Source organism: Nuphar pumila, chromosome 4 (assembly GCF_984573655.1).
Source record: "Nuphar pumila chromosome 4, dmNupPumi1.hap1.1, whole genome shotgun sequence".
NCBI classification, from domain to species: Eukaryota; Viridiplantae; Streptophyta; class Magnoliopsida; order Nymphaeales; family Nymphaeaceae; genus Nuphar; species Nuphar pumila.
Genome location: NC_143252.1, coordinates 145859430 through 145885855, shown reverse-complemented (window position 1 = coordinate 145885855; position 26426 = coordinate 145859430). Strand labels below are relative to the sequence as shown.

Here is a 26426-nt window from a genome sequence, read left to right as displayed (position 1 = left end):
ATCAAATCGACCGTGATGACTCCATCTATGGGAGTTTTGATCAATGAGATCCCAAAATGGAGTATAACAATAGGGAAGACATAGAATCAAATTGGAATTTTTTGAGTTTTAGCTATGGCTTCTCGGCCGGCAATTTAAAGTTTAAACCACAAAAAGCAAAAAGAAAAGAAATCCTCAGCAAGCGGAAAATATTTACATTCCGCTCCTAAAAATGACTAGCCAAAAGAAAAACTGTAAGCTTCAAAAGCCGCCCAACTTATCTAGTATCCGCAAAAGCACTGCTCAACTTTTGTAAGTTATGACGTTATACTGCCTGTTTTTTTCTTAATGCATGTCCAATACCTGGGGTTAAGCTATAAAATCTCCTTCATGTTTGTAAGTGAAAAAAATGTTGTCGACTTGTTTTTTCTGTTAAAGAAATGAATAGCGAAGACACTTTTATTCACAATGTCTGGCTAAATAATGATCAAGAGAGAGAGAGATTTTACCATTGTTGACATTCAAATAAAAAAAAAGGTTGCACGGTATTTCATCAACAGATGAAAAGTTACTTGGGCTTTTGTAATTAATTCAGAAAAGGACCCTAAATCATGCGTGTCGGGCAGCTCGCGCTTTCAAAGCAGCGTGGTTTACAAGGTATTCAACCCATCCAAACACTGGAACCCCAATTCAACGCTCCTTGCGTCTGAAGTTTTTTTTTTGGGGGGGATAATCCAAGGAAAAAAAAAAAACCTCATTACTGATCGCACATTGGCTGGCGTAACCCCCTGCCCACTCACTGGAGTGTAGATATCCTAATAACAATTAATAAATAAACTGATTCTAACCAATTAATAGCAAATGCCATTTCAAAATTGTCAAAACTGAGGCCTTTTCTTTATAGGCAGCAAGCTGGCCTACCAGATATCTCTTAAGCCCCATGTTTCAGAGGGATTCGAACCTGGGCCTTCAGCTTGGCACAGGACCACGCTTACCATATGGGATACCACCTCGGTGGTCAAAACTGAGGCTTTTGGTTGTTGTTGTTGTTATTATTATTATTATTATTATTACAAGTTTTAAAGTTGAGGGTGATTCGTGAAATATCTTGAGTCTGTGGATCAGTTTGTGAATTGAGTCCTTCTCTTGGATCATAACTCAGCCCGCCGAGCCTTGCAGTTGTTCAAGCCAAGCTGGATCTCTGTTGAGTCTGGATAGGGGTACATCAAGCGTTTTACCAGCTGGAGGCCTGCCAATGTATGGTGAGTGATGGCTTTTTTTTGTTTTCCTTAACCTACCAATAAAAATAAAAGTCTTCAGTCAGGGTTGGAAAAGTTTGGAATGAAACTGACCTTATTCCAAATTGGAAACTAGGGATGTAAACAAGTCAGACTTGGGTTCGACTAGGTTAACGGGGATTCCTAGTTAGTTCTGGATTTGGATGAAGAGAACCTATGCCAAATGTGAATTCAATGAGTGTGTGCAGTGCACCCTATTTGGATAAAAACGTTGTTGGATTTAGTGAGATTTGTGATCCGACTTGAATTTGAATTCAGGATGGAAAAGTATTGAAAAAGACAATCTGAGTCCGATTAGTAACCATATCTCCACCGATTTCAATTAAACGGATTCAGATTCAGTCAGGTCAATCTCTTGTGTTTGTTCCTACTCCAGTCATATCAGGGAACGGTTATTTATCAAATTAATTTGCACAAGGCCGACCCACATAATACAAAAATCCGGATATCCACATCAGTACGGCCCGACCTTTGCGATCGATTTTGTGTTCCAGCATGATAAGCATCTGCTGGAGCAGGCAGGGACTTTCTCCTTTCAAACTCACCCAACACCGTCCTGTACGGACATGCCGACTGTCCTGCACCGTTAATCACGCGCCGCATCATCAGCACGAACCGATGTGCTCTTCGACTGCCATATTGTATTTGTAGGGGTTCCACTAGTGTACAAAGACGGTTCAAAAAAAAAAAAACTCGGCTATCTATCTCGTGTAGGGAATATTCGAATATGCCCATGTAATAAAAAGGTTAGCGACTTACGAGGTGGCTGGTCAAAGGCTTTGCCAGGACCTGGTCTGTGATCCGGACCCTGAACCGATATTTGAGGTGTTGGTACTGAGTTCCAGTCCCCATTCCAACAGGGCCTAGCTTAAGCAGAACAGACACACATTTTATGCTAGGACCGGGGCCAGACTATAGTCGGGTCTAGCTACATCTCGGGGTGGATATCCACCCGTAAGCATGAACCAGATCACTACCTTTTTGGTTTTTTTCTTTTTCTTTCTTTCATTGAAAACAGTGGATCTGAATTCTGAACTAGGCTCGGGCCTGAGTGTGGTTAAAAATTCGGAAAAAAAAAGGAGGTCCACATGCTACTCGGATCCTGTGGGCCCAAAAGAAATGAGCAAGTAGCCAGTCGGACCTATTGGTATCGGTTTTGTAAGAGCTACATTGACAGCCCTGTAGGCGCAGGACGTGTGACATGGTTGGGTTTTGCTGTGCAATCCACAGAGACAGGCTGTCCTGTCCTGTCCTGTCTGGCCGTCTCAAACACAGTGCCTCCCTCCAAGCTTATCATAAAGATAAGGTTAAAATAGTCGTCTCGATTAACGTTGGACTTGGACAGCTCCGATCATCTAATTTATTAGATACGAAAGATGAAATTATTAGGTAGATTGATTGACCAACCAAATTACAGTATTATCATTGCACGGGGTGACCAACCGACCAGCAAAGCAAAAGGATGGGTCGGAGTCCGAAACCCAGTTCGTATGGATGGTCAGATGAGCCAACCGGGCCTACCGCCACGCTTCCAGAAGGTCACGTGATGCTGCCACGCGGCAAGGCTGGGTTGGCAGGATAAGGTAACCCCCACCCCCTCCCCAGATACAACCTTTTTTTATTTTTTTGTCTTTTTCTTTTTCTTTTTTATAAAGGCAAGCTGGGGTTGGTTAGGCAGACTTATACCATTGGGTTTTGAACCTGCAACGTCCCACCCACCACAAAGTGACGTGTACTAGCCAGACTAGCGGAGCCCCGTTGGTAGCCAGCCAGGCCCCCCCACAGAAACATACCCGCGCGCGCTCTCTCTCTCTCATTTTATTTAATTAATTTATGGGTTTGGTTGGGAGATAAATCTTTACCATATACCATACCATCCGTTCCGTTGTTGTCAAAGCAAAGTGCGTCGGGTCGGGGGGATGGTGGATGAGGATAAGGCCCTGCTGTACTTAACTAATATGTCTGCTTGCGTACCATTTTAATGGTGTTATTTATGTTCGTGGAAAACTAAAAAAGAAAGAGGAGGGGTCAGTCTGATTGATTGATTCCTAAAACAGAAGACAAAGAAAGAAACCCATTGATGTCTTCGTCTTCTTCTCTCTAGAGACACAGAGGGAGAGGAAGAGTCTAGACAGCACCCGGATCGAGAGGGACATGCAGATGCAACCTTGCACCCCAGTCTACATGCCAGAACTCTCGGGATCCGAACGACAAGGCGTCGCCGTGACCCGACCAGAGGATCCCCGGAGCGGCGACAACCCAAAGAGTTCGAAGGCCGAAGACACAACCGCCGGTAGTGGCCGCGGCAGCACCACCACCAGCACGACCTGCTCATCCATCGGTCGGGACAGCGACTCGGATCCCGGGTCGGTTTCGTCGGACGGTGAGGATTCCGGCGAACCGGAGGTTCAGAGCTCGTACAGGGGCCCGCTCGACAACATGGACTCTTTGGAGGATTCCCTGCCCATCAGGTAACTAAAACCCTCATCCCTCTATCCCCCAATTTCGCTTCTCATGAAGGGTTGTTTTTTTTTTTTACCCTCTTCGGGTTTGGGGCGATCGCAGGAGGGGCATATCGAAATTCTACGCCGGGAAGTCGAAGTCGTTCACGAGCCTATCCGACGCCGCGGCGGCTGCGGCCGAGGATCTGGCGAAGCCGGACAACCCATACAACCGGAAGAGGAAGAACCTGATCCTGAGGAGCAACGTTTGGGAGAGAAACCGCCATCCCGGCCACTCATCGGCGGAATCCAGGGGCGGGATCGCGAAGAGACCCGCTAATTCTTGCCGGAACTTGTTCGCCCTCGCCGCCATGAGCGAGTTGGAGACGGAGGACGCTGATGGCGGTGAAGAGCAGCACCGATTGCCTCCCTTGCCTCCGAATGGGAGATTGTGGTCTCGTGGTATCTACGGCAGCAATGGATCGCCACCACAGAGTCCGTTTCCGTCTAGATCGTTCTCTCTGTTTGATTTGCATGGAGCGACCTCATCGGCATGCCACAGAGAGAAACATGAGAACGCCTTGAGTTGACTCATGATGGAGGCGGGGGTGCCTCCTCCCTAACCCTGCGTTTTGTATCTGTCTATAACTAATCCTCTTGTGTTTGTAAATTTTGTGGGAATGTTACGCCGTAGGCTGCCCTTTTTCTTCTTCCTCTTCAAACGTTGCCATGATTCCAGATTTTAGCATTTTGGGCGTCAGTTTTGTTTCTGAAATTTAAGTTTCTCCTTTTTGCTGCCTCTTCCATTTAAAGTTGGTAACCGTTGTGGTTGGTTGGTTGATTGAAGGTTAGGCCCTGCCCTGGAAACTGATCTGGTAGGAACCATATAAACTATTATAAAGCATCCATTTGGTTTAGGTGTTCCTTTTGTTTGGAGGTTGGGGAGAGCCGATTAACAAAACAAAAGTACCTCTACGCGGATACCGTCTCTCTCTCTCTCTCTCTCTCTCTCCACCCTTTGTTTTAGGTTGGGAGGGCCAGGTTGAATCCTAATAAACTCTGGGTCTGTGCAGGGGATGTTTGATAACCTCAGGTTGGATTTCTGTTGATCGTACTCCCAACCCAAGCACTTGTCCTACGGGGACGAGGCTTATGGCTCTTTTTAGGTGATAGTCCTAAACTCTTGTTCTTTGATATTAGGCTCATAACGTGAGTAATCGATTCATGGACAATGGGTTGAACTTGAAGCTAGTTGGTGTTTAGGGATGCTAAAATTTGGATGGTCAGCTGTTAGGATGAAATTTTCAGTTTTTAAAGCATGAAAGAAATCAGCAGTAATTACGCTAATTCCAGAGAGAGAGAGAGAGAGAGAGAAAAATGGGGTGGGGGTAGTGGCAGGAAGAAAAGGTAGCCTTTCTGAGTATTTTATTGTAGTCTGACTTGATTAAACAAATCAGTTCTTTATTTGAAGCTTTGCAATCGTCGCGTTATATGATAACTTATTTAATCAGTCATGTATGATTGCGATGGAAATCCCCAATCTTATACAACATTAATTTAACCAGAGAGAGACCCTTTGATGTATGTTCGCCTCTTCCCAGTGGCCTATCACTATCTTTGGGCTGCCAACATAATTTCTAATCAGAGACTGCTTGCTTTACGGGTAGTTTCTTAGAAGCTCGTTTCAATCAAACGGGTATCCCATCATATTTATCCGTTGTATATCAACCAGTACAACCTGTAAATTTGTCAGCAAATACCACATTAGTTGGGCCTTGGCAGTTAGGTTTTTTGTTTATTGTTTTCGTATTCCTTGTATTGGAACTCCGCCTGTGTAGTTATACACTGCCGGTCCCAAACCCGGATAAAGGAGGAGGGCTGCGGTAGGCCTGTGACAGCCAGCATAAAAACTTTGTCATATCCTATGAAAATGAACCAATATGATAATTTCGTTGGGGCGTTCCCTACTGAGCGACGCGCTGTACTCTCTAGGCCCGGAGGCAGTGATAAATGTGCAAGGGTTGCTAGGTCGTCGCCCAGAAGCGACGCGTCACACCGGCGCCCGGGTGTGGTGTCAAATAGGCAAGGGTTCCCTCACTTTGTTGGACGGGTGGGGGTAAAGAAGTTAGTCCAAGACCATAAAATTAGGTTAGCCACTTGGAACATAGGGTCTTTAACTGGTAAGTTGGTAGAGTTAGTAGATGTTATGTGTAGGAGAAAAATTGATATTTTATGTCTTCAAGAGACCAAATGGGTAGGTGAGAAAGCTTAAGTGATAGAACCTTGGGGATATAAGATTTGGTATACAAGAATAAATAGGAATAGGAATGGAGTAGGGATTGTTATGAGTCGTCAGTTTATAGATAATGTAGTTGAGGTCCGTAGGAAGGGTGATAGAATTTTACTTATTAAATTAGTATTAGGTACGGATATTATTAATATTATTAGTGTTTATGCACCTCAAGTAGGTTTAGATGATTCCATTAAGCATCAATTTTGGGAAGATTTAGATGGAGTAGTACAAGAGACATCTTATGGAGAAAAGCTTTTCATCGGCGGTGACCTTAATGGACATGTAGGCATTAGTAGGGATGGATTTGAGAATATCCATGGAGGCTATGGTATAGGAGAAAGAAATGAAAGTGGAGAAAGGATTTTAGATTTTTGTTTGTCCTATGATATGATCTTAGCAAACACTTGGTTTAGGAAGAGGGAGTCTCACCTAGTAACATTTAAAAGTGGGGTTAATACGAGTCAAATAGATTTTTTCCTACTTAGAAAGAGAGATAGGGGTTGTTGCATCGATTGTAAGGTTATACCAGGAGAAAGTGTAGCTACACAACATAGAGTCTTAATTTTAGATCTTAGAATTAGACAATGCCGCAAAAGGGATAGACATAGGATAGATCCTAGAATTAAGTGGTGGGCTGAAAGGAGCTAAACAAGGAATGTTTGTAGAGCAGGTAGTTAAGGAAGTTGATTGGTGTCTCGAGGAGGATTCAGAATCAATGTGGAATAAGATAGCGGGTGGTATGAGAAAAGTAGCTAAGGAGGTATTGGGTGAGTCTAAAGGCGGTGCACCACTAGGTAAGGATACATCATGGTGGAACGAGGATGTCAAATTAGCTATTAAGGTTAAAAGAGAGTGTTATAGAAATCTAAGTAAGAGTCGTGATAATGAGAATTTGGAGAAGTATATGATAGCAAAGAAGGAAGCTAAAAAAGTTGTTCGAAACGCGAGGGCTAAGGTATATAAGAAGGTTTATGACAAGTTGGATACCAAAGAAGGCGAGAAGGATATTTATAGGCTTGCAAAGATGAGAGATAGGAAATCGAAGGATTTGGGTATGGTTAGATGTATCAAAGATGAAACGCAAAGGATTTTAGTCAAAGATGAGGAGATTAAGGAGAGATGGAAAGATTATTTTGATAAGCTATTTAATGATAGTCATGCTCAAGATCTTGGAGACTTCTCCATTCCTTTTCATGAGATAAATCGTGACTTCATGCGCAAGATTCAAAAGAAAGAAATTGCAGAGGCTTTGAAGAAAATGAAATCAAGAAGGGCAGTTGGCCCAGATGGTATACCTATCGAGGCTTGGAAATGCTTGGGAGAGAAAGGTTTAGAATGGTTGACAAATCTTTTTAACTTGATTTGGCGAACAAATAAGATGACTAATGAGTGGAGGAAGAGTACTTTGGTGCCTTTATATAAGAATAAGGGTGATATACAAGATTGCACAAACTATCGTGGTATAAAACTCATGAGTCATACTATGAAACTTTGGGAGAGGGTGATTGAGTCTAGGTTGAGGAAGGTTGTCATGATATCGGAGAATCAATTTGGTTTTATGCCTGGAAGATCAACTATGGAAGCTATACATCTTCTTAGACAACTTATTGAAAGATATAGAGAGATGAACAAAGATTTGCATATGGTTTTTATTGATTTAGAGAAGGCATACGATAGAGTACCTAGGGACGTTCTCTGGTGGACAATGATGAAGAAAGGTGTTTCTCTCAAGTACATTAGTATAATTAAAGATATGTATGAAGGAGTAGTAACCAATGTCCGCACTTGTGGAGGGGTGACAACCAATTTTCCGATAACGGTTGGGTTACATCAAGGATCTGCTTTAAGCCCTTTCCTATTTGCGATAGTGATGGATGAACTTACGAGATCAATTCAAGAAAATGTACCGTGGTGTATGTTGTTTGCTGATGATATTGTTTTGATTGATGAGTCTAGAGCTGGGGTTAATGCTAAGTTAGAATTATGGAGACAGACATTGGAAGCTAGAGGTTTTAAGTTGAGTAAGAGTAAGACTGAATATATGGAATGTCGGTTTAGTAAGCAACGAAGTAGTGATGGGAGTGTAGTGAAGCTTGGTGAGCAAGATATACCGGTGAATGATTATTTCAAATATTTGGGATCCATCATTCAAAAGTATGGAGAAATTGATGGAGATGTAAATCATAGGATAAAGGTTGGGTGGATGAAATGGAAAAGTGCAACTGGAGTGTTGTGCGATCGTAGAATGTCATTGCGGTTGAAGGGAAAGTTTTATAGGATGACTACTAGGCCCGCTCTACTATATAGTACGGAATGTTGGGCTGCCAAAAGACATCATATTCAAAAAATGAGTGTAGCTGAGATGTGTATGCTAAGATGGATGTGTGGAAATACAATAAAAGATAAGATTCGGAACGAGGAGATACGTAAGAAGGTAGGCGTTGCACCCATTGAAAATAAGATGAGAGAATCGTTTACGGTGGTTTGGACATATTCGACGAAGGCCTAATGATGCTCCAGTTAAAAGGATGGAGAAATGGGAAAATATATTAGTTAAAAGAGGTCGGGGTAGGCCTAGGAAGACATGGATAGAGGTGATAAGAAAGGATATGAATGCTTTGAACCTCACCGAGGACATGGCATTGGATAGAAATGAATGAAGGAGAAAGATTCATGTGGAAGACCCATAATGATTTTCTTTGTTGGTTCATATCGCCGACCCCAATTGTTTTGGGATGAAGGCGTAGTTGTAGTTGTTGTATTCCTTGTATTGGACAGCTCAAATATCGTTCATACGAGGATTCCATACGATTTACATTTAAACACGAGATGGCTTGTTAATAGGAACAGAGTTCTTACCTAGCATGCTCAACCATGAGAAATCTCTTTTACTGGCACTCCAACTTATGCCAGGCCGGTTAGTAGTCCCATATTCCAACTCATGGCGATATTCTGGACAAAAGGGTGCGTCCAAACACCCCAACAGGGGTTCCCTTCAAAATCCAATTTAAAGGGAATATAATGTTGATATGGCAAATGAATTAAGAGAAAGAACCTAATCAACCGTAACCGTTTATGAGATGGAACCATATAATTAAGCCCATTAAGACTTGCAAGAATATCAAATAATTGTGAGGCGGTCAGCGGTTCAGGGAACAACTTACAACTTTAGGAAAGGGTAATCAGCACTGATAATTAAACACGTAAATGTTCATACTGCAAGGAGAACAGGCGGCCTTACATATAGTAAGTGCTGTCACTCACAGAAAAGACATTTAAGCGTGCTTGGTCATCTTAGAAACCAGAGTAATTATTATGCTTTTAGAATAGGTCTTACAATTAGTGCTTGTTGGTTATCTTGGAAACCAATGTCATCATTTTGCTTTGAGAATAGGAGGCATTACAATTAGTGCGTGTTAGCCATCTTGGAAACCAGAGTAATCAGTCGCTTTCCAGGTTTCATTTCCCCAACCCATCCTACATATAGATCTGACACGATTTTACTTACCATCATTCATCACGGAAACAGAATGGAAATCCAAACCACGGCATTCTGCTTTCAACAGTAATGAAAGTATCCTTAATATGTGACAACCTCATCCAGGTAGAACTGTACAAGTAAAAATGATAATGCAACAATAAAAAATGGCATGGCACTTGAAGATACTGTGCGCAGTGTCACAAGAAATTGAACCCAATTCTAGTGCCAAGTAATATCATGTGGTATGGGTCAGTATTGCCTCCACTCTATCAAGTGATGCATAAAGACGGTCATAGTTCATATCGATGACTGGCTCCCCGGTGCCAATGGCCCTGGAATCAACAATCGCTATTAAAACTTAAGGAGATTCCAAACTAATTGGGTTTGCTCCATTTGATTGTCCTAAACATGTCATTCACTGTAAACTATTTAACAAAGAAAGCATGAACTATCAGGAAAATGAAGAAACAGATCATATGCTCACCCATGAATCTCTGGAAGGATGTATTCAGCTCTCCAACCAAATCGAATATCCATACCATGGAAAACACATATAGAAGTTTTATTTCGAATTTGTGAGACACCATCACCTCACAAGCATGTTGAAAGTTTCCATTTCCAGCCAGTTGTATGACAACTAAAATTGTGACCTATACCAATCTGGGGAGCACTTAGACTAAGTTAAACCATGAAAACAAAAATACAAACCATTATGATTATTGAGTCAAATAATTAGATCATCGAAATGAAATGATATATATATATATATATATATAGAGAGAGAGAGAGAGAGACCATGCCTGAAGAGCAAAATATTGAGTTATTGGAATTTTACTTGTAAAATTCGTATATCACCATACTTAAGCTCATACATCAGCTTCCATCGTCTCTCAGGTCTTACTGGCTTTAGTACCAACTTCACATGGTTCTCATTATCCTGAAAGTTATAAAACTGAAACTAAAGACACGAGTTACAGGTAAAGTTCAAAATTACAACGAATTGGCTCCATATCAATAGAAGATAAGCATATTCAAAAGTGCACATGAAAATCAAGAATGGAGTGTGACAAAGTTGGAGTGCAGAGTATCAGTCACAAATATCTCCTTTTTTTGGGGATAATCTTAAGGAACCCTTGTGGTGTCATTCACAAGTAGACTCTACCAGATAAGCAGAGCCCTTGTTTTTTTTCTGGGAACTTCAAAAAGAGAGATGTACAATGTAGGGCCATCCTTCACATCTGATCTGCAAATACTAAAGCATCGGCACGGCCAAAGGAACCCCTTCCCTTCCCTTAAATTTTCCTCCCCATTACGCCTCCCTTTCCTCCATGCCCTTCCTTGGAAAGACGAGGAAGGAGAAAGAGGGGAGACTGGGTACAAAGAAAGCAAGATAATAAGGGAGAAGAGAGAAAGACAGAGAATGAATGTGAGCCCATTGCACGGAAACAAGTGCGCCACTACCCCCACTTTTATGTAGTTCAACAAACAAAAGTGAGGGAACCTCTCCCGTGGAATATCACGCCTCTCCATTACTTCAGGAGGTAGCGCTTGGCCCTGGGCATGCCCAACATGATGATTGATGATGATGCAAATCCCTCCATGTAAACCCTAAAACCTTTAATTAAGAAGCCAAAGAACTACAATAGTAAAACGAGAAACAGAATCTATTCTCTCTCTAGCCTCTAATAGTAGCAAACCGGCCACATCTAAGAGCATGACTGACAGTAATCCAAATCCTAAAATTATAAAAGCAACAGCAGGGGTAATCATGACAAAAAGCATCTCTTTAAAAACTTTTTAAAACTAATACAACAATTCAGAGGTACTTATTAGAATCTAACTATTCTTTTACCCCTGCCATTATTATATGAAAAATGTTACACTGTGAATTGGTGCATACACCCCCCCCCCCCTTCCGTACATTACTGAAGGCGGAACCATAATATGGAGGGGCACACGGCACATAATTTTCAACAAATAAGTCCATCCAAACTACCTTCTTAATAGAGCCTAGCAATAATATGGACGGGCGAACTGATAATTAGTAAGGTACAAAGGGCTAACACTAAGATGTAGCAAAGTTTCTAGTGGAAAGTTTTACCCATCAACCCTTACTCCAAAATGCATTAAAAATAAGAATTGCCTAGAAATTACATGTTTATTTAGTAAAAACACTAATCAAAATCTTCTTCTTTTCGTCGACAGTTATGCTAAAACTTTAAGAGAATTAGGGCACGTTTGCAAACCCTTGAGAGTTTACCCACTCTATAAAATAGCCCAGAAATGTTTCTGGAGGAGGGATGGGGAGGAAAACTTTCACACATGTGAAATAAGTCAGACGTTTGCAAGCCCTACGCTAAAAGCCTTCTCTTGCTAAGCCTCGTTCGTTTAGTGAGAAGAAAAAAACGAAGAACGCTTCAAAAAGAAAATTGTAACAAAGTGATAAAGAGCATCGCCCACACTGGAAAAAGTTCAAGACAATCGTATGAAACATCAGTTTTCGTCGTGGCCGGAGAGGAGATAAAGCCCTAAAAAGCTTAGGCCTTCTTAAGCCAATGAATATAATAGTCAATATTCTCAAGCATAAGAATGTTGGATTCGTCTTATTGCAGTAGAGGAGAAAAATAAGAAGACAAAGAAAACCTCAAAAAAAAATATCGCGTGAACTTTTGTGCTGAAACTGTACATGTCTCTTTTACATAATAGAGAAAAAGAAAATAACCAAAAAAAAAAAAACACAAATTTCAGCTTTCAATGGAAGAACAGTTGAGACTTGGAAAACGGAAAAATAAGGGAAACAAAGAAGAAAGAAATGTGCACTGTAGGGCTATCCTTCGCGCCTGATATGAAAATACTAAATCATCAGCGCGGCCAAAGGAGCCCCTTCACATCCCTCCCCTCTCCTTACCTTGCCTTCCCTCCCCTTTACGCCTCCCTTTCCTCCATGCTCTTCCTTCGGAAGAGACAGGAAGGAGAAAAAGGGGGAAGGGTATAGAAAGAGGAAGAGAACAAGGGAGGAAGAGAGAAAGAAAGAGAATCAATGTAAGCCCACCGCACAGAAACAAGTGCGCCACGACCCCCGCTTTTATTTAGTGCAACAAACAACAGCGGGGGGAACCTCTCCCGTGGAATACCACGCCTCTCCATTGCTTCAGGAGGTAGCGCTCGGCCCTGGGCATGCTCGAGATGATGATGCAAATCCCTCCCAAATAGACCGCAAAACGACTAAATAAGAAGCCAAAGGATTATCACTTAAACAGAAAAAGAGAAATCTACTTATATGGACATATTGGACGGATGATGATATTGAATGATTCTATGGACAGGCAGAATGATAGCCTTCCAAGTCCAATGAAGCCTATAAATCCAACGAGAAAAAGCAGGAATTTCTTGTGCTTCCATTAAAGTGGGGGAGCTCAGAAATAGCAATATCAAGCATGGAGAGGGCATGAAACGATCATCAAGAGATATTACGTACCGCAAGGTTCAAGCCGAAACGGAAGCCCTCAACTTCCTACATGAACTTCAAGAAGGTGCCCTAAACAAGTCAGTCCTTGCCATTTTGTTGGTTCTACATAAAACACGCAAGAGATCTGGACCGTCGGTTCGTCGTACGCATAGAGATGCAAACGGGTCTGATATGGGGGCGAGTCGTGCTTGACCTAATACTGCACATATCTCCTAAAAAATGGGTCCAATTATGGATCTGAAAATTGTCCCTCTGTGGCATTTGGGTAAAAAAAAGTCTTTCTTTCTTTTGTTTTTCAGAAAAAAAGTTAAAATGGATTATGTTTCCTAACGTCTGATGTGAGTCATACTCTCATGTTTCTCTCATTTTGCACAGCTAACCAAACATAAGAAAACGAGCATGAGAAACAGAATGTGAACCTGTAGTTACGCAATCGCTTTTCTTTAAGAGACCCTAAAGAAGCTGGCAACTCAGTGCCAAGGCCAACCATCTTTGACAAGGATGGCATCCGCATGTACAATGTTCTTTTATTATCCACTTTTTTTTTTTTTTTTTACTTATTACTCAAAGAAACCGCGTTTGGGATTGAAGACTTGGTTGCGGTAACTCAGCCAAAATTTTCAAATAGTAACTGATTCTTACCAGAATATCTTGCTTCCCATGATGTCTTGAAGGCTTAAAAATTCGTCGATGAAGTGTCATTGTGCGATGCAATGCAAGCAACAGGGCCAGAGAATTTAGCTGAAAAAATAGTCATAAGAAAATTTTGTCGAGGAAAAAACAATTGAAAAAAAATGGGTTGGAGGCCACAAAAACCTTAGTTTATTTGAAAATAAACCCAAAATGCAAACCATCGCTTTTAAAAAAAAAAACTGTTGAATTTAATACTTGTAAGGAGATTTAGAAAAAAAAATGATAAAATTCACATTAAAGTCTTAATTGAATTTGTGAATCTCATGTCCAATGTGTTAATGAATGACGATAGTATGCAAATGAGGTCAGAAGATCTGAATATACTGAGGATGTTCATGAATCATCTTGCAAAGTGTAACCAGAATGTCCACAAATAAGTCACATTATTCGCAACAGGTATTTGCAAATATCAACAAACATTTGCAAACGTATATAAAGAGTATTTAGTTAAAGGAGGTTCGTTGCATGTTGAATCAAACATCAAAACATACATTTACGGAGTTCTTTGACCAGTATTTACTTAAGAGAGGTTCATAAAGGTCATGTTATACCTGCGAAGCTCGACATGCAATCTCTTTTTTATTGAAGGGTGCAAACTTCCTACAACATACCTAGGTATCGTGCAAACTTCAACATAGGTTGGAATGTACGAAAGGCAAAAAAAAAACAGATTAAAAAATTTTAAAATCAGAGATGTTTTATATGCAATGAATTTCATCAAATCACTGGACATTTTGGAAAACACGTCATTTTTGCAAAGACAGTATTTTCCATTTAAAAATTGGACTATAAGAGAGAGAAAGATAGGGCTTTTAAGAGATCTATTCAAAACTATACCAACAGTAGCATGTTTGGATTTACAGAAGGCAATTTTGGTCACTTGTCCCCAACAAATCACAATTTGGTGGGAATAGGATTTCAATTCTACTGAATTTCCTAAGTCACCAAATGCAATCTTTTTTTTTTATGATGAAGAACCCTCGCCCCATGACCACCCTTCATTACAGTGCCCACCTCCGAAAGTTATAGACAAACCCATGCACCAGCAAGGGTTTGATCCAGCGCCTTCATCTCAACGTCCTCACAACCACCGTGCTGACCACTCGGGCAACCCAGCAGTGGTAAATCCAAATGCAATCTCGACATTTTATAGTGGTTCCCAATGCTCTCGGATCCATTTGGTGCCTACCGGTTTTCATTATAGAGGATATAATAAGATGGTTGGACAGGGTAGAATTGCATCATGTCAAAAACAGTCTAGCCATCATCCTCATTGACTGTTGGAGAGACCGGCAAGGCTGCTTTTGTTTTTATCCACTAAAATATAGACGTCATAGAGTGTAACTGGTTTTCATGAACCAGTGCGACTGTTGTTCAGCTTTGGTGGACAGAAGAGCTGGTTTCCACACGGATGTCTTATGCTTTAAACATGCATTATAAAGCTTTGTAGATATCATACAAACCAAAATCTTAGGCCAAAAAAGCCTCTTTTCTTGTGAAGTTATGGGTTCGCTAAGAGGCTTATATACAGCGATGAAGCCTTCAGGTATGACCAACATATCAAACATGTAAGCAATCATAAAAAAATCAGGAGTCATATATCCTAAGTGAGTTTCTAATAGACTGTCTGCAAACGGGGCATGTCGGATTCATATCACGCTCTACCAAAAAAGCACAATGTGGGCAACAAACCAGATGTCCACACGGAATGAAAGCAGACCTCCTTCGCCTCATAAGACAGATTACACACAATTCACCATCGGGTATATCCCCAGACTCGTCATCTGCACTGATTCCAGCAGGCAGATCTCTTTGATCTTGATTGGGATGCCTTCGAAACCTCCACCCTTTCAACCTATTCCAGTTCCTGAAATCAACAATAAACCAAAATATTGCAAGACATACAAATACGGCATGTTGATGCCAAGCAAAATTGGATCTCTTGGCTCTACAATGCAAACATAAGATAGAAACAAACAAATTTTGATACTAGGTTATATGTGATCTTATAAAAAGACCACATAACGGCCTACAAATCAAGATTTATTTTCTTCTATACTTTCATCAAGCTGACTGAATATGAATATGTTCCGCATTGCCATCACTAAAACAGGAGAAAATGGCTAAATGAAATTTAAACTGCAAAAGTGACAATTGGAACAAGTTATAGGGGCCCCCTTGTATGACAGAAGCCCAGGATGTAAAAGTTTGCATGCCTATAGATGATTCTGATATTGGCAAAATATGTTCCCATAGCATATTACAATAAAAAGATATCATAAACATAAAAACAGAACCATTGGACATAATGTTCTCAGTATGTGAACTTAACCAAAACTATATTATCTAGTTCTATATGAACTAGATAATATAAAATACATAAAAATAAAAGAAAATAAAAATAAAATAGAAAAATTATATATATATATATAATACAATAATAATATTATTATTATATATATATGTTACATTTTAACAACCTCAACTTAATTAATAGAACTCCTTCGCCCTCATTAAACAATGTTTCTCCATTTGAAAAGCTTTTTAAATGATTCTTGATTTTCAAAGACTAAGAATCTTTGGTTGTAGGTGTTATCTTCTTACTCATAAAAATGATAAACTATCTCCAAAAGCTATTGAGTGTGTTTTCTTAAGCTATAGAGAAAATAAAAAAGGATACCGATGTTTTGATACAATAAATAGCAAACTTTATGTTTCAAAAGACGTTGCTTTTCTTGAAAATGAAAATGGGTTTGATAGGAAAGAACCGAGAGAAAAAATTGATTATTCATTTCTATTTGATTTATTACCAAAAAATGATGAGTCTAACTCTATGAAGGTATTTGAATCTTTTTAAAATGGCTCTAGTAGTGAGTATCCACTTGATGATAAGGATAGTGATCAACATGAGAATTTGAATGAACATGTATCAAATGATACACATGTGTACTAAACGGGGTGAAGGTAATCATCCATGTGCCCTTGACAAGTTATCTCAAAACGTATCTTTAGAAGAATCAACCTAGAAAATCAAATCGCCTCTCTAGTGCTCTAAGTAGATTTGTATCATATGACTATTTTTCTCCAAACTTTAGAGCATGTTTAATAATTCTTCACTCTTATTATGAATCATCTCATTATAATGATGTCAAACAATACCCTCATACAATACCCTCATTGAAATGAAACAATGAAATTTGAATTTAATGCTCTTAAGAAAGCCAACACATGGAAAATAGTTGATCCACCATTGGGAAAGAAACCTATAGGATGTAGACGGGTGTTTAAAATTAAAACCAAAAGTGATGGATCATTAGAAAGATATAAAGCAAGGTTAATTATCAAAGGGTATGCTCAAGAATATGAAATAGATTATGAGGAAACGTTTGCCCCAGTAGCACGAATGACAAGTGTTCGAACTCTCATTGCCATTGCATCTATTAAAAAATGACTTGTTTTTCAATTAGATGTTAAAAATATTTTTTTGAATGGAGAACTTGGTGAGGAAGTCTATATGGACCCTCCTTCAGGGGTGAATTTAAATGGAAAAGTTTTAAAACTTAAAAAGGCCTTGTATAGTATTAAACAAGCTCATAAGGATTGGTATGACAAATTTAGTAATGTTTTGATTAATTTAGGATTTATCTCTTGTTATACTGACATTGCTCTCATTGTCAAGAAAACAAGTACTACAATTGTGATTCTTCTTTTATATGTTGATGATATGATCATCACAGGAAACGACAAAGAAATTTTTTAAATTAAATCAATCTTAAAGAAAACTTTTAATATGTCTGACTTGGGTTTCTTGAGATATTTTTTAGGAATTGAAGTTGCCTACTCTCCTAGAAGATATATTCTCTCTTAAATGAAATTAGTTGCTGACATATGTGCTAAGTCAGGAGTTTCAGATGAAAAGAAGGTGGAGACCCTTGAAATCATAAATGCTAAATTAAGACTCGAAGATGGTGTACTACTTGAAGATCCTACTTTATATTGTCAATTAATTGGATCTCTCACTTACCTCTCCATCACCTGACCTGATATTGCTTATATTGTTCATGCAGCTAGCCAGTTTCAGCATGCCCCTACCACTGTGCACATGGCAGCAATAATGAGAATTGTGTGATACATTAAAAACATTATTTTGAAAGGGTTGTTCTTATACTCTTCCTTATCTTTTGATTTAACTGTTTATACTGACTGGGGTGGTAATCCTAATGATAGAATCTCAACTACTTGTTTTTGTATTTTTCTAGGGGATTCGTTGATTTCTTGGAAGTGTAAGAAACAACAAAAGGTATCTTTATCTTCAACCGAAGCCGAATATCTTGCTATGGCTACAACGATAATGAAAATAGTGTCTTAAAAGTCTTCTCAATGATATGGGTATCATCATCTTATCACCATCGAACATGTGTTGTGACAATAAGAGTGCGATTTATATTGCAAGCCATCACACTTTTCATGAGCACACCAAGCATATTGAGATAGATTGCCATTATGTTCATGACGAATATCTAAAAGTAACTATCACATTGCCATATGTCACCTCAAAGTATCAGTTGGCCGATTTCTTCACCAAAGCTCTTTTTGCTCCTCGTTTTCTCTTTTTCCTTAGCAAACTTTCAGTTCTTTCTCTGTAAAGTTTGAAGGGGAGTCTCTCTCTCTCTATATATATATATATATATATATATATATATATATATATATATATATATATATGTGTGTGTTATTATGTATTGCTTGATAGGGACTTTTTTATCTTTTTACATGTATTAAATAGTTGTTTCTTAAAAACAACTATTTTTGTCTTTTCTTATTTTTTCCTGTTTCTTTTCTTTTTATTTTTTCCTTTTTGAACATTGCCCCCCCCCCCCCCCTTTTCATAGTCGTTGGGAGCTCCCCAACATCTCTATGAAAGGGGGAGCTCCCCTCTCTTTTTTTTGTATATATATATATATAGGGGTGCACCTACATGTAAAGCATTCATTTTCTCTCACTTTTCAATAATACATATTTTTGTTAGCCTTTTGGCATTGTCCCTTAGTGGATTTGTGTGTGCACTTGAGTGCTTGTCTATTCTCTTTGTAATTGTCTATTATTGGACTTGCAAGTGTTCTTCACTTTGTTATTTGTAATTCCGCTTACTTCATTACAATATATAGTGGTTCTGAACTATAATACCATAAAATGGTGCAGACTCTTGTTTGCATAGATATAGCCACCAAATGTTAGATCAACCATACAAATATGTTTAACATGGTTTCTTTACTACATCACAAGGCTTTATCATATCCATTATATCATAAGATTCAACTTCTAAGAATAGGTGAAAAATTGATGACCCACAATTCGTGAAAAGGAAGGATGGTTTAAACTTGGCTCAAAGCATCAAGCTGCAGTCAACTTAGACACATGAAAATAGTAAATAAAACATGTTGAACATGATCCAAAGGTTAACTTTTGCATTTGAAGACTAAATCTTTGTAAATCAAGTGTGTAGTATGTACTACCATAAGTTATGATGGTTCAGTACCACAACAGAATCATGAGAAAATGCTAGAAAAGCTTACATGAAAGGGGGACAAGATGTCCCTTATATAGACACAATACAAGGGCTAAAGAGAGCCCATATAGCAGTTGGGGAACTCCCAACGGTGGCTATATGTTCAAAAGATCATAAAGCCCATATACAAAAAATAAAAGACAAAAGGAAAAATAAAAATAAAAATATCAAATCTGCTCCTAATGGGCAGCACCTATTACAACCACATAAAAAGACCAAAATGCCTCTATAGGGCATAACCTATTAAGAAATATATGCATATGTACATATCATAGTCACCGATATCGCCGATATATGGAAAATATTGGCAATTTCCAGCCAAACATTAGTAACAGGAATATATCGTGATATATTCAATATATCAGCAATTCATATATCTCATGATAATATTGCGATATTATCGCAGGATATATCGCTACAGAAACTGCGTGATTTTCAGATTCTGATTTTTTGAAAAAGCCCCAAATTTATTATAGATAAAATTTTGGAAAAATCACTAGAATTTAAAGAAAAAAATGAACTTGGCCTCAAAATTTGGTTTGATTTGGTTCAAAAACCAAATAATATCGATGTGTTTTGCACATTTCATGGTTTTCTTTTTCAAAAGATAAAAAATATGAAAAATGGGGGATTTTAAAAACAAAAAAAAATGCTATTAATTTCTATTAATAAAAACAGAATGATTTGCAAAAAATCTCGAGTATTAGGTGAGATTTGGGTGAAATATGCAAAAATCCCCAAATCGAGTGTTGTGAGGGGCTGTTTCTGAAAAAAGGGCATCTTGGGGATTATTCAAAACTTTAAAACGTAGGGTTTTAAAAAGTTTTAAAGGGTAAAATAGAAAATAAAAGTAAAAACATGTTTTAAGGGTTTTAAAAGCTAACTTAATTGCTCATTTATCAATTTATCTAGTCTATTTTAAGGTCTTTGTTTTAGTTTTCTTTCATTTTTCTATTTTTAGTATTTTTACTTATTTATTAGAATTTTTACTTAATTTTTTATATATTGCCGAGATATTCTCGAGATTTATCAACTTTTGAAAATCTCTCCGAGAAATACCCTCGTCGAGAAATTACCTTAACGATACAGGTGACTATGGTACATAATACATACATGTAGACATGATATATAAATATATGCACACACACATATACATATATATTTAACACCCACCATCCACACACTCGAGATCAACCTTGGCAAAGGACTTGAATGGACCCTCAAGAACTTTGCTCAACTCGATCTGTTGACAGACCCTTTTTCCTTGTGGAAGACCACTGAACCAACCAATGTTGTTAAAATCGTTTTCTTAAAAAACAAAAAAAAACAAATAGAATCAAATCAAGCTGAATCGATCAACTTTTTACCATCAGATAACACACCATTAGAAAATAAAAAATAGTAATTTTGTAACCCCCTTAAAAAATATTTAAAAATTGTATTGAATTGGCCCCTTTTGAATTGTCGTTGGGCCGATTCAGGCTGATTCATACCAATTTTAACAACATTGGGACTAACTATTTTTTAAATGCTAAAAAATGTCTTGCTCAAGTTACAGGTGTACAAAAGAAAGGCAAAAAGGAAAAAGAAGAAAACAGAAAAGCATATTGTCAGATGAAAGAGCAATTACACCAGAAACTATGCCCCAAATTTTGCATGATTTTTTGTGATATTTAATCCAGAAAATATTGCGATATTTTCAAAATAATAACCATTTAAAAATATTGTGATATTAACTCAATATTTCCCCTATGTCACATGGATACGGATGCGGGAAGGAGACACGATATGAATACGCTTGGTACGTATGACAAGTCTCAAAAATTAGGATATGGGGACACAACCATAAACACAGATAGATGTATGTCTGTGTGTGTATATAAAATAGAAATTACAAATCACTGTAATTAAGAACATCAAATAATGAAAGTAAGTTGAAAAACTGAATTGAATAGGCCCCTTTTAATCATCTTTGGGCCGATTCAGACGGATCTTAACAACATTGGGACTAACTATTTTAAAGATGCTAACAAATGACATACTCAAAGTTGCAGATGTACGAAAGAAAGGCAAAAAAGAAAAAGAAAAGAGAAATGACAAGCATATTGTCAGATGAAAGAGCAATTGCACCTGAACTATGCCCCAAATTTCGCATGATTTATTGTAATATACTTTCAGCCATTCATACAATCCAGAAAATATTGTGATATTTTCAAAATAACAGTCATTTAAAAATATTTGATATTAACTCAATAATTTCCCCTATGTCACACGGATATGGATGTGGGAAGGGGACATAATGCGAATACGCTTGGTACAATATAATAAGTCTAAAAAATTAGGACATGGAAACACGGCCATAAAAACACATAGATGTATGTATGTGTGTGTATAAAATAGCAAATATAATTCACTATAATTAAGAACATCAAATAATGAAACTAAGATGAAATTGAAATGCAAATCAATTAATGACAAAATTTAAAAGAAAAAGAACTCAAGTGAATACAAAATAAGTAAACAAAATCATAAAAGAAAGTAAATAAAGTTAATGACACAATGTTGATTGTGTGTGAAATGGGTGTAACTGTTCATGAAGCATCCTGGAGTGCCCATGAAGTGTCCAACTGTTGTGTCTTATTGACTCAGAATATGCATGCTAAGTGAAGTGTCTGTGTGACACAGATTTTCCTGATAAACCCTACTTTTAAATTTTTTAAATTTTATATTTTCATTTCATATACCTATATAGCTATATTTTATATTTGTTGATACTTTTCTAAGATTTTGCCCCCAAAACAAAAAGTTTTGTTTATCACGAGATTTTTCATTGCTAAGAAAATCGCAATTCCAAGATTTGTCTCGTAGCACCAGAACCTTCCTGCAACATGTCCAAAGCAACAACACACAACACGATCTATATTGTGTTTAAAGAAAAAAATTGCACCAGATAACAACCATAAACATGTTCAAAGCAAAAGCCATCATACAGTTACAGATCATTTGTTATAACCATATTTTGAAATTAATTCATACTTGGCCTGACCAACCCAGTGACCTAGATGGGCTTTCTTAACTTTAATATAAAAATGTATGAAAAAATGTATCAAAAAAAACATCGGAGTATAATCATGTAATATTTAATGATTTAATTAATATAAAAATCTAAAAACACGAATTATAAAGCATAGATTCATAACATTTGCAAGTGATCAAACTAGTATATCAAGCATCCATAATTGACTAACAGAAACCATGTATAAACCACCCAATCCCAAATTAGTTATCATAAAACATTACTTACAAACTTGTGATATAATCCCACAATCAAGATTTTCAATGTAAAAACAATATTGAAACGCTTGTTTCTTAGTATGCAAAATATTACTGTAGATGTAATGTACAGAAGTTGTAAGGCGATATGACAAGAAAACTTTGCCAATAGAGTACATATAACAGTGTACAAAGGTCTAATCCATGTCTGAGTGCAAATTTTTTGTCATACTAAATTTGTCCAGCTTGCATGAACCACTTTTATCAAACCATCATATCACATACCTGATAACTGCATAAGTTAAGATACCAACTGATAAGATGCTCAAAAACATGCCACCCCAGAATAGAATTTTAGTGTCCGCGGCAAGCTTTATTACCAATTGATCCTTTGTGTGGTCAGATCTGCATGATACAAATAATCATAAAATGTAATGAAAGGCACTTTGAATTTAACATTCAATGACCTAAATTAGGTACCAATCTGCCCAATTATAATGATAAATATTGTCATGATAATGGTTACGTTATGCACAAAGATTGAATGACTGAAGGAAAAGCATAATTTAAACATTCTAGGTTTCAAGAAACAGCATACAAGAAACAAGGGAGCTGTTTGCACGATGTGATTTCAGGAACCCCATCATGTAAGCAGCACAAGCCAACTGCAGTAATCTCCTTTCCAGGTGGAAGAATCTTTTCTTTATCTAATAGCCCAACCTTTCACAAAGGCGTTTCTTTAGCCCAAATTAAACGAATAAACAATGCTATGGAACATGTAAAAGTTAGATCCCAAGTACTTAAAAATTTAAGTCCAAGATCTTACAGGATATCCATGTCCAAGAAAAGCTTGGAGAACTGTATATGGAGAAGCAGAAACAGGACGCAACTGATGATAAACTGTTGTAAGAGGAAGTGGGTGTCTCGATTCGTCCAAGTTAACATTGACATAACCAGACCGTGGCCAATGACCATCTTCTATGAGAACAAAAGGAACCTGAGAAAAGACTCTCATTCAGAAATTTAAATTGAAGTTTTTCCCATGATATTGAGAACCATGTATATATGGAAGATCCATCAGACAGAATTTCGAGATTGAATGTAACCATACACTTTTAGAAGGTAAACTGGGAGATTCTTTTGCAGGGAAAAAAGATCTAACAAATATATGAAAGGCTCCAAGGAAAAGGATAAAAAGAAATAAAGGATAGGGAAAGCAAATAAGAAACATGGTCACAACGAAATCATTCTACTATTAGCAACAACCCAATATGAATTGTAACATGCATATCATATAGGGCAAGGCATGATGATAATAAAACATAAAAAAAATAACACATATGATCAATTAGAAAGAAAAATAAAATGACACATTACCTTTCTAAATGAGGTTACAACTTCTTTCTTCAAAGGCCGCCAAAAAAGAGCAAGACAATCAGAACTCCACCCAAATAAGCCTCTCCACTCCTTGTATAAGCACTTTATAACAAAATTACAGATATTTAAAATTAGAACGCTTCTCAGCTATGGTCATATAGGCAGAGAGAGAAAGAGAGAGTAAAATGCATTAGAAAGAAAAATTAAAAAAAGGCAATCAAATTATGTTAAGAAAAGGGCTCCAGTATAAACCATAGCCACATTCAGCAATATTTTGAACTTATCGTGGTCATTTCATGATTAATTCATTAGCGGAAATTTGTATGGCTAAAGCACGAATCACTCAAACCTAATTTACCAAGGTTTATTCTGGTCTTGTAAAAAATGAAAATTTGTCAAAATTGAAATAGAAAACTTTAAATGATAATGTAATATCTTCATATCCTTTTTTTAATTTTTATATTCGTTTTTAGACTTACCACTACAAAGGAGGAGAGCACTTTTATGGCTCAGAAAAGGGCCCTCCCCCCTTCTCTTGTCGATATGTGATCAATAAAAGGTTCACAAAACAAATATCAGCTACTAACCGCCACAAATGGGAGGGAAAGTTGGGGACTATTCTAGTTTCTGACTCAAAAAGAGATGTAGCGCCTCTAGAAAAATTCCCAACCTCTTCACTTGTCCATGGCATGATCAGTTTTGAACAAATTCAGATATGGTATCTTGATAATGAATTTATTTTACTCTAGTTTGGATGGTTGGATTAATTGAATTTTTGGAAACATTAATGAGCAATGGTGATACTTTTGGTTCTTTGGCAGTGCGACGTTGAATCATACTGGGGTGAGCGTGGTTTCATGATAGGCAGCAAAAATAAAAAGATCAATGAATGATATACTTTGATTTCTGATACACAATATTAGCTTGAATTTTGATGCTTTCCAAATGAGAGGCTAAACGAGGTTTCGGCACTACCTCACCGTTTTCCAGCCAACACAAAATGAAATTCGTTTCCGTTCGATGCTGTAATTGTGTATTTACAAGTTCGGAACTAAAGAATAACAAAACAAAAAACCGCTTAAATCAAAATTCAAAGGAACAAGGGTTTTACTACCGTCTGGGTTTTCTGAACGATAACTCCCTTTTCGCCGGAATCCGGCGAGACGAGAAGGCTCTCCTTGAAACCCTTCCAGATGCCCTCCACCGACGACTTGGCCTGCACGAGACCCCTCACGACCACCAGTTTCCTGGCAGTCGGGTCCGGTGAGTCTTCCTCGGAGAGGAGGGAGTGAAGGTCCGAGATGCGAACGTCGGGGGCTTGGCAGATGACCTTGAGGGCGGAGGACTGGGATCGGAATTTGAACCACGTACGGACAGCTGCGACGGCGAGCGTCAGGCCCAGGACGGCACCGTCGCCCGCTACAGTGATTTGGCCAAGGGTCAACGCTACCAAGTCTTGGTTGTGGTCGGTCATACCTCCTCCGTACAACTGCCGTGCGCTGCACCAAACTAGAGAGAGAGAGAGAGAGAGATGGGAGAGGTGAATGTTGTAGTGTTATGCAAATATCTGGTCTTTCACAACTCTCGAAGAAGGACATCTATAAATAAATTACTGCATTAGTAGTTCTAGGTTTATACATATGGATGCATCCTATGCAAAATCTCTGGCATGTTACATACTCTTATATAATGTTACTAAGTTTTGTCACTACTTTTTTCCTCTGAGTTTTTTTTACTCACTTAGGGAGAGATTAACGGGTTCTCTGGGCTCGCTCTGCCACATGCAGAGCTTGCCATAAGCTAAGAGCTACGTAAGCCTAGTGAAAGTAAGATCGGAGTTGTGTATATCTCATAGACGCTTACAACAGAATATCAAAAGTGAGAGAGTTGAAGAGGTCAATAGAGTGGGGCAATACCAATTGTCAATGTGAAGAGTCTTCGAGCCTACAAAGAACGTGTGCATCGCCTTCATGTAATGAGCGCAAAAACAGTCGAGGTCGATATAGCCAACTATACGTCTGAATAAGCATAACGAACCTTATAGTAAGCATTGAGTTCCAAAGACACACCAAATGAGAGGTATATTGTATTTTGGTACTTGCAAAACACAGCGTGCATCCTGCAGAAAACCCCCGCTATGATAGAAAAGACCTTCCAGTCCCCAGTCTAAGTTAGTTGCTAGTTTGATATAGTAAAGCTTTCTAGCTAAGATGAATCATCGTCACTCGACATGTATTCATCGAGTCCCTCTCAAGGGTGTGAGGTTGGGCGGCAAGGGAGGCAATTAAAGTGAGCCCCAAGCATGCTTGATGATGCCCATGAAGAATTTGCATACTCATTAGCACCCCTATGCACTTCGATGTTCTACTCACAAGATGTAGGAATTGCCTACAAGAAACTATACGGTAGTGCACCAATGCAAGTCAGGAGGAAAGTTCACTATATAAGTGTTATGGGTGTTGACCTCGTCAACAGGAAGAACCTTAATATCTATTAAAAATGTATCATTTTTGTTTCCAATAAAGTCTTCGAACATAAACTTTGTATTTTCTC

The 26426-nt window shown here is 38.2% G+C and overlaps 2 protein-coding genes and 1 long non-coding RNA gene across 6 annotated transcripts; 1 reads left to right on the top strand and 2 right to left on the bottom strand.

The window, feature by feature from the left end:
- The first annotated feature begins 3185 nt into the window (after positions 1 to 3185).
- LOC149841533 (uncharacterized) lies at positions 3186 to 4440 on the top strand. Its single transcript, XM_090004834.1, has 2 exons — positions 3186 to 3748; positions 3843 to 4440. The coding sequence occupies exons 1-2, from the start codon at positions 3432 to 3434 to the stop codon at positions 4306 to 4308; spliced, it is 783 nt and encodes a 260-aa protein (XP_089860960.1). The 5' UTR covers positions 3186 to 3431; the 3' UTR covers positions 4309 to 4440.
- Positions 4441 to 9542: 5102 nt separating this feature from the next.
- On the bottom strand, positions 9543 to 13008 carry LOC149841532 (uncharacterized). Of its 4 annotated transcripts, none has more exons than XR_016431666.1 (4): positions 12971 to 13008; positions 10293 to 11107; positions 9977 to 10152; positions 9543 to 9824 (listed from the first exon to the last, which is right to left on the bottom strand). It is a non-coding gene; the product is annotated as an uncharacterized LOC149841532 (long non-coding RNA). The 4 variants fall into 4 exon arrangements; XR_016431665.1 differs by having other exon boundaries at positions 9977 to 10142; positions 12971 to 13007; XR_016431667.1 differs by having other exon boundaries at positions 9977 to 10142; positions 10293 to 10429; positions 12971 to 12985.
- A 2069-nt stretch (positions 13009 to 15077) lies between these two features.
- On the bottom strand, positions 15078 to 25370 carry LOC149841531 (E3 ubiquitin-protein ligase SPL2-like). Its single transcript, XM_090004833.1, has 6 exons — positions 24988 to 25370; positions 23874 to 23975; positions 23323 to 23493; positions 23095 to 23216; positions 22782 to 22901; positions 15078 to 15521 (listed from the first exon to the last, which is right to left on the bottom strand). Exons 1-6 carry the CDS (start codon positions 25345 to 25347, stop codon positions 15242 to 15244), a joined length of 1155 nt encoding a protein of 384 aa, XP_089860959.1. The 5' UTR covers positions 25348 to 25370; the 3' UTR covers positions 15078 to 15241.
- Positions 25371 to 26426: the final 1056 nt, after the last annotated feature.

What these genes read in the sequence shown, in the direction of transcription:
- LOC149841533 (XM_090004834.1), top strand. Translation starts at nt 3,432, where the DNA reads ATGCAGATGCAACCTTGCACCCCAGTCTACATGCCAGAACTCTCGGGA. An exon ending in GAGGATTCCCTGCCCATCAG is followed by an intron (nt 3,749 to 3,842) that starts GTAACTAAAACC and finishes GGGCGATCGCAG; the next exon opens with GAGGGGCATATCGAAATTCT.
- LOC149841531 (XM_090004833.1), bottom strand. Translation starts at nt 25,347, where the DNA reads ATGACCGACCACAACCAAGACTTGGTAGCGTTGACCCTTGGCCAAATC. An exon ending in TTGTAACCTCATTTAGAAAG is followed by an intron (nt 23,494 to 23,873) that starts GTAATGTGTCAT and finishes GTCTTTTCTCAG; the next exon opens with GTTCCTTTTGTTCTCATAGA. An exon ending in TTAACTTATGCAGTTATCAG is followed by an intron (nt 15,522 to 22,781) that starts GTATGTGATATG and finishes TGTTGATTTCAG; the next exon opens with GAACTGGAATAGGTTGAAAG.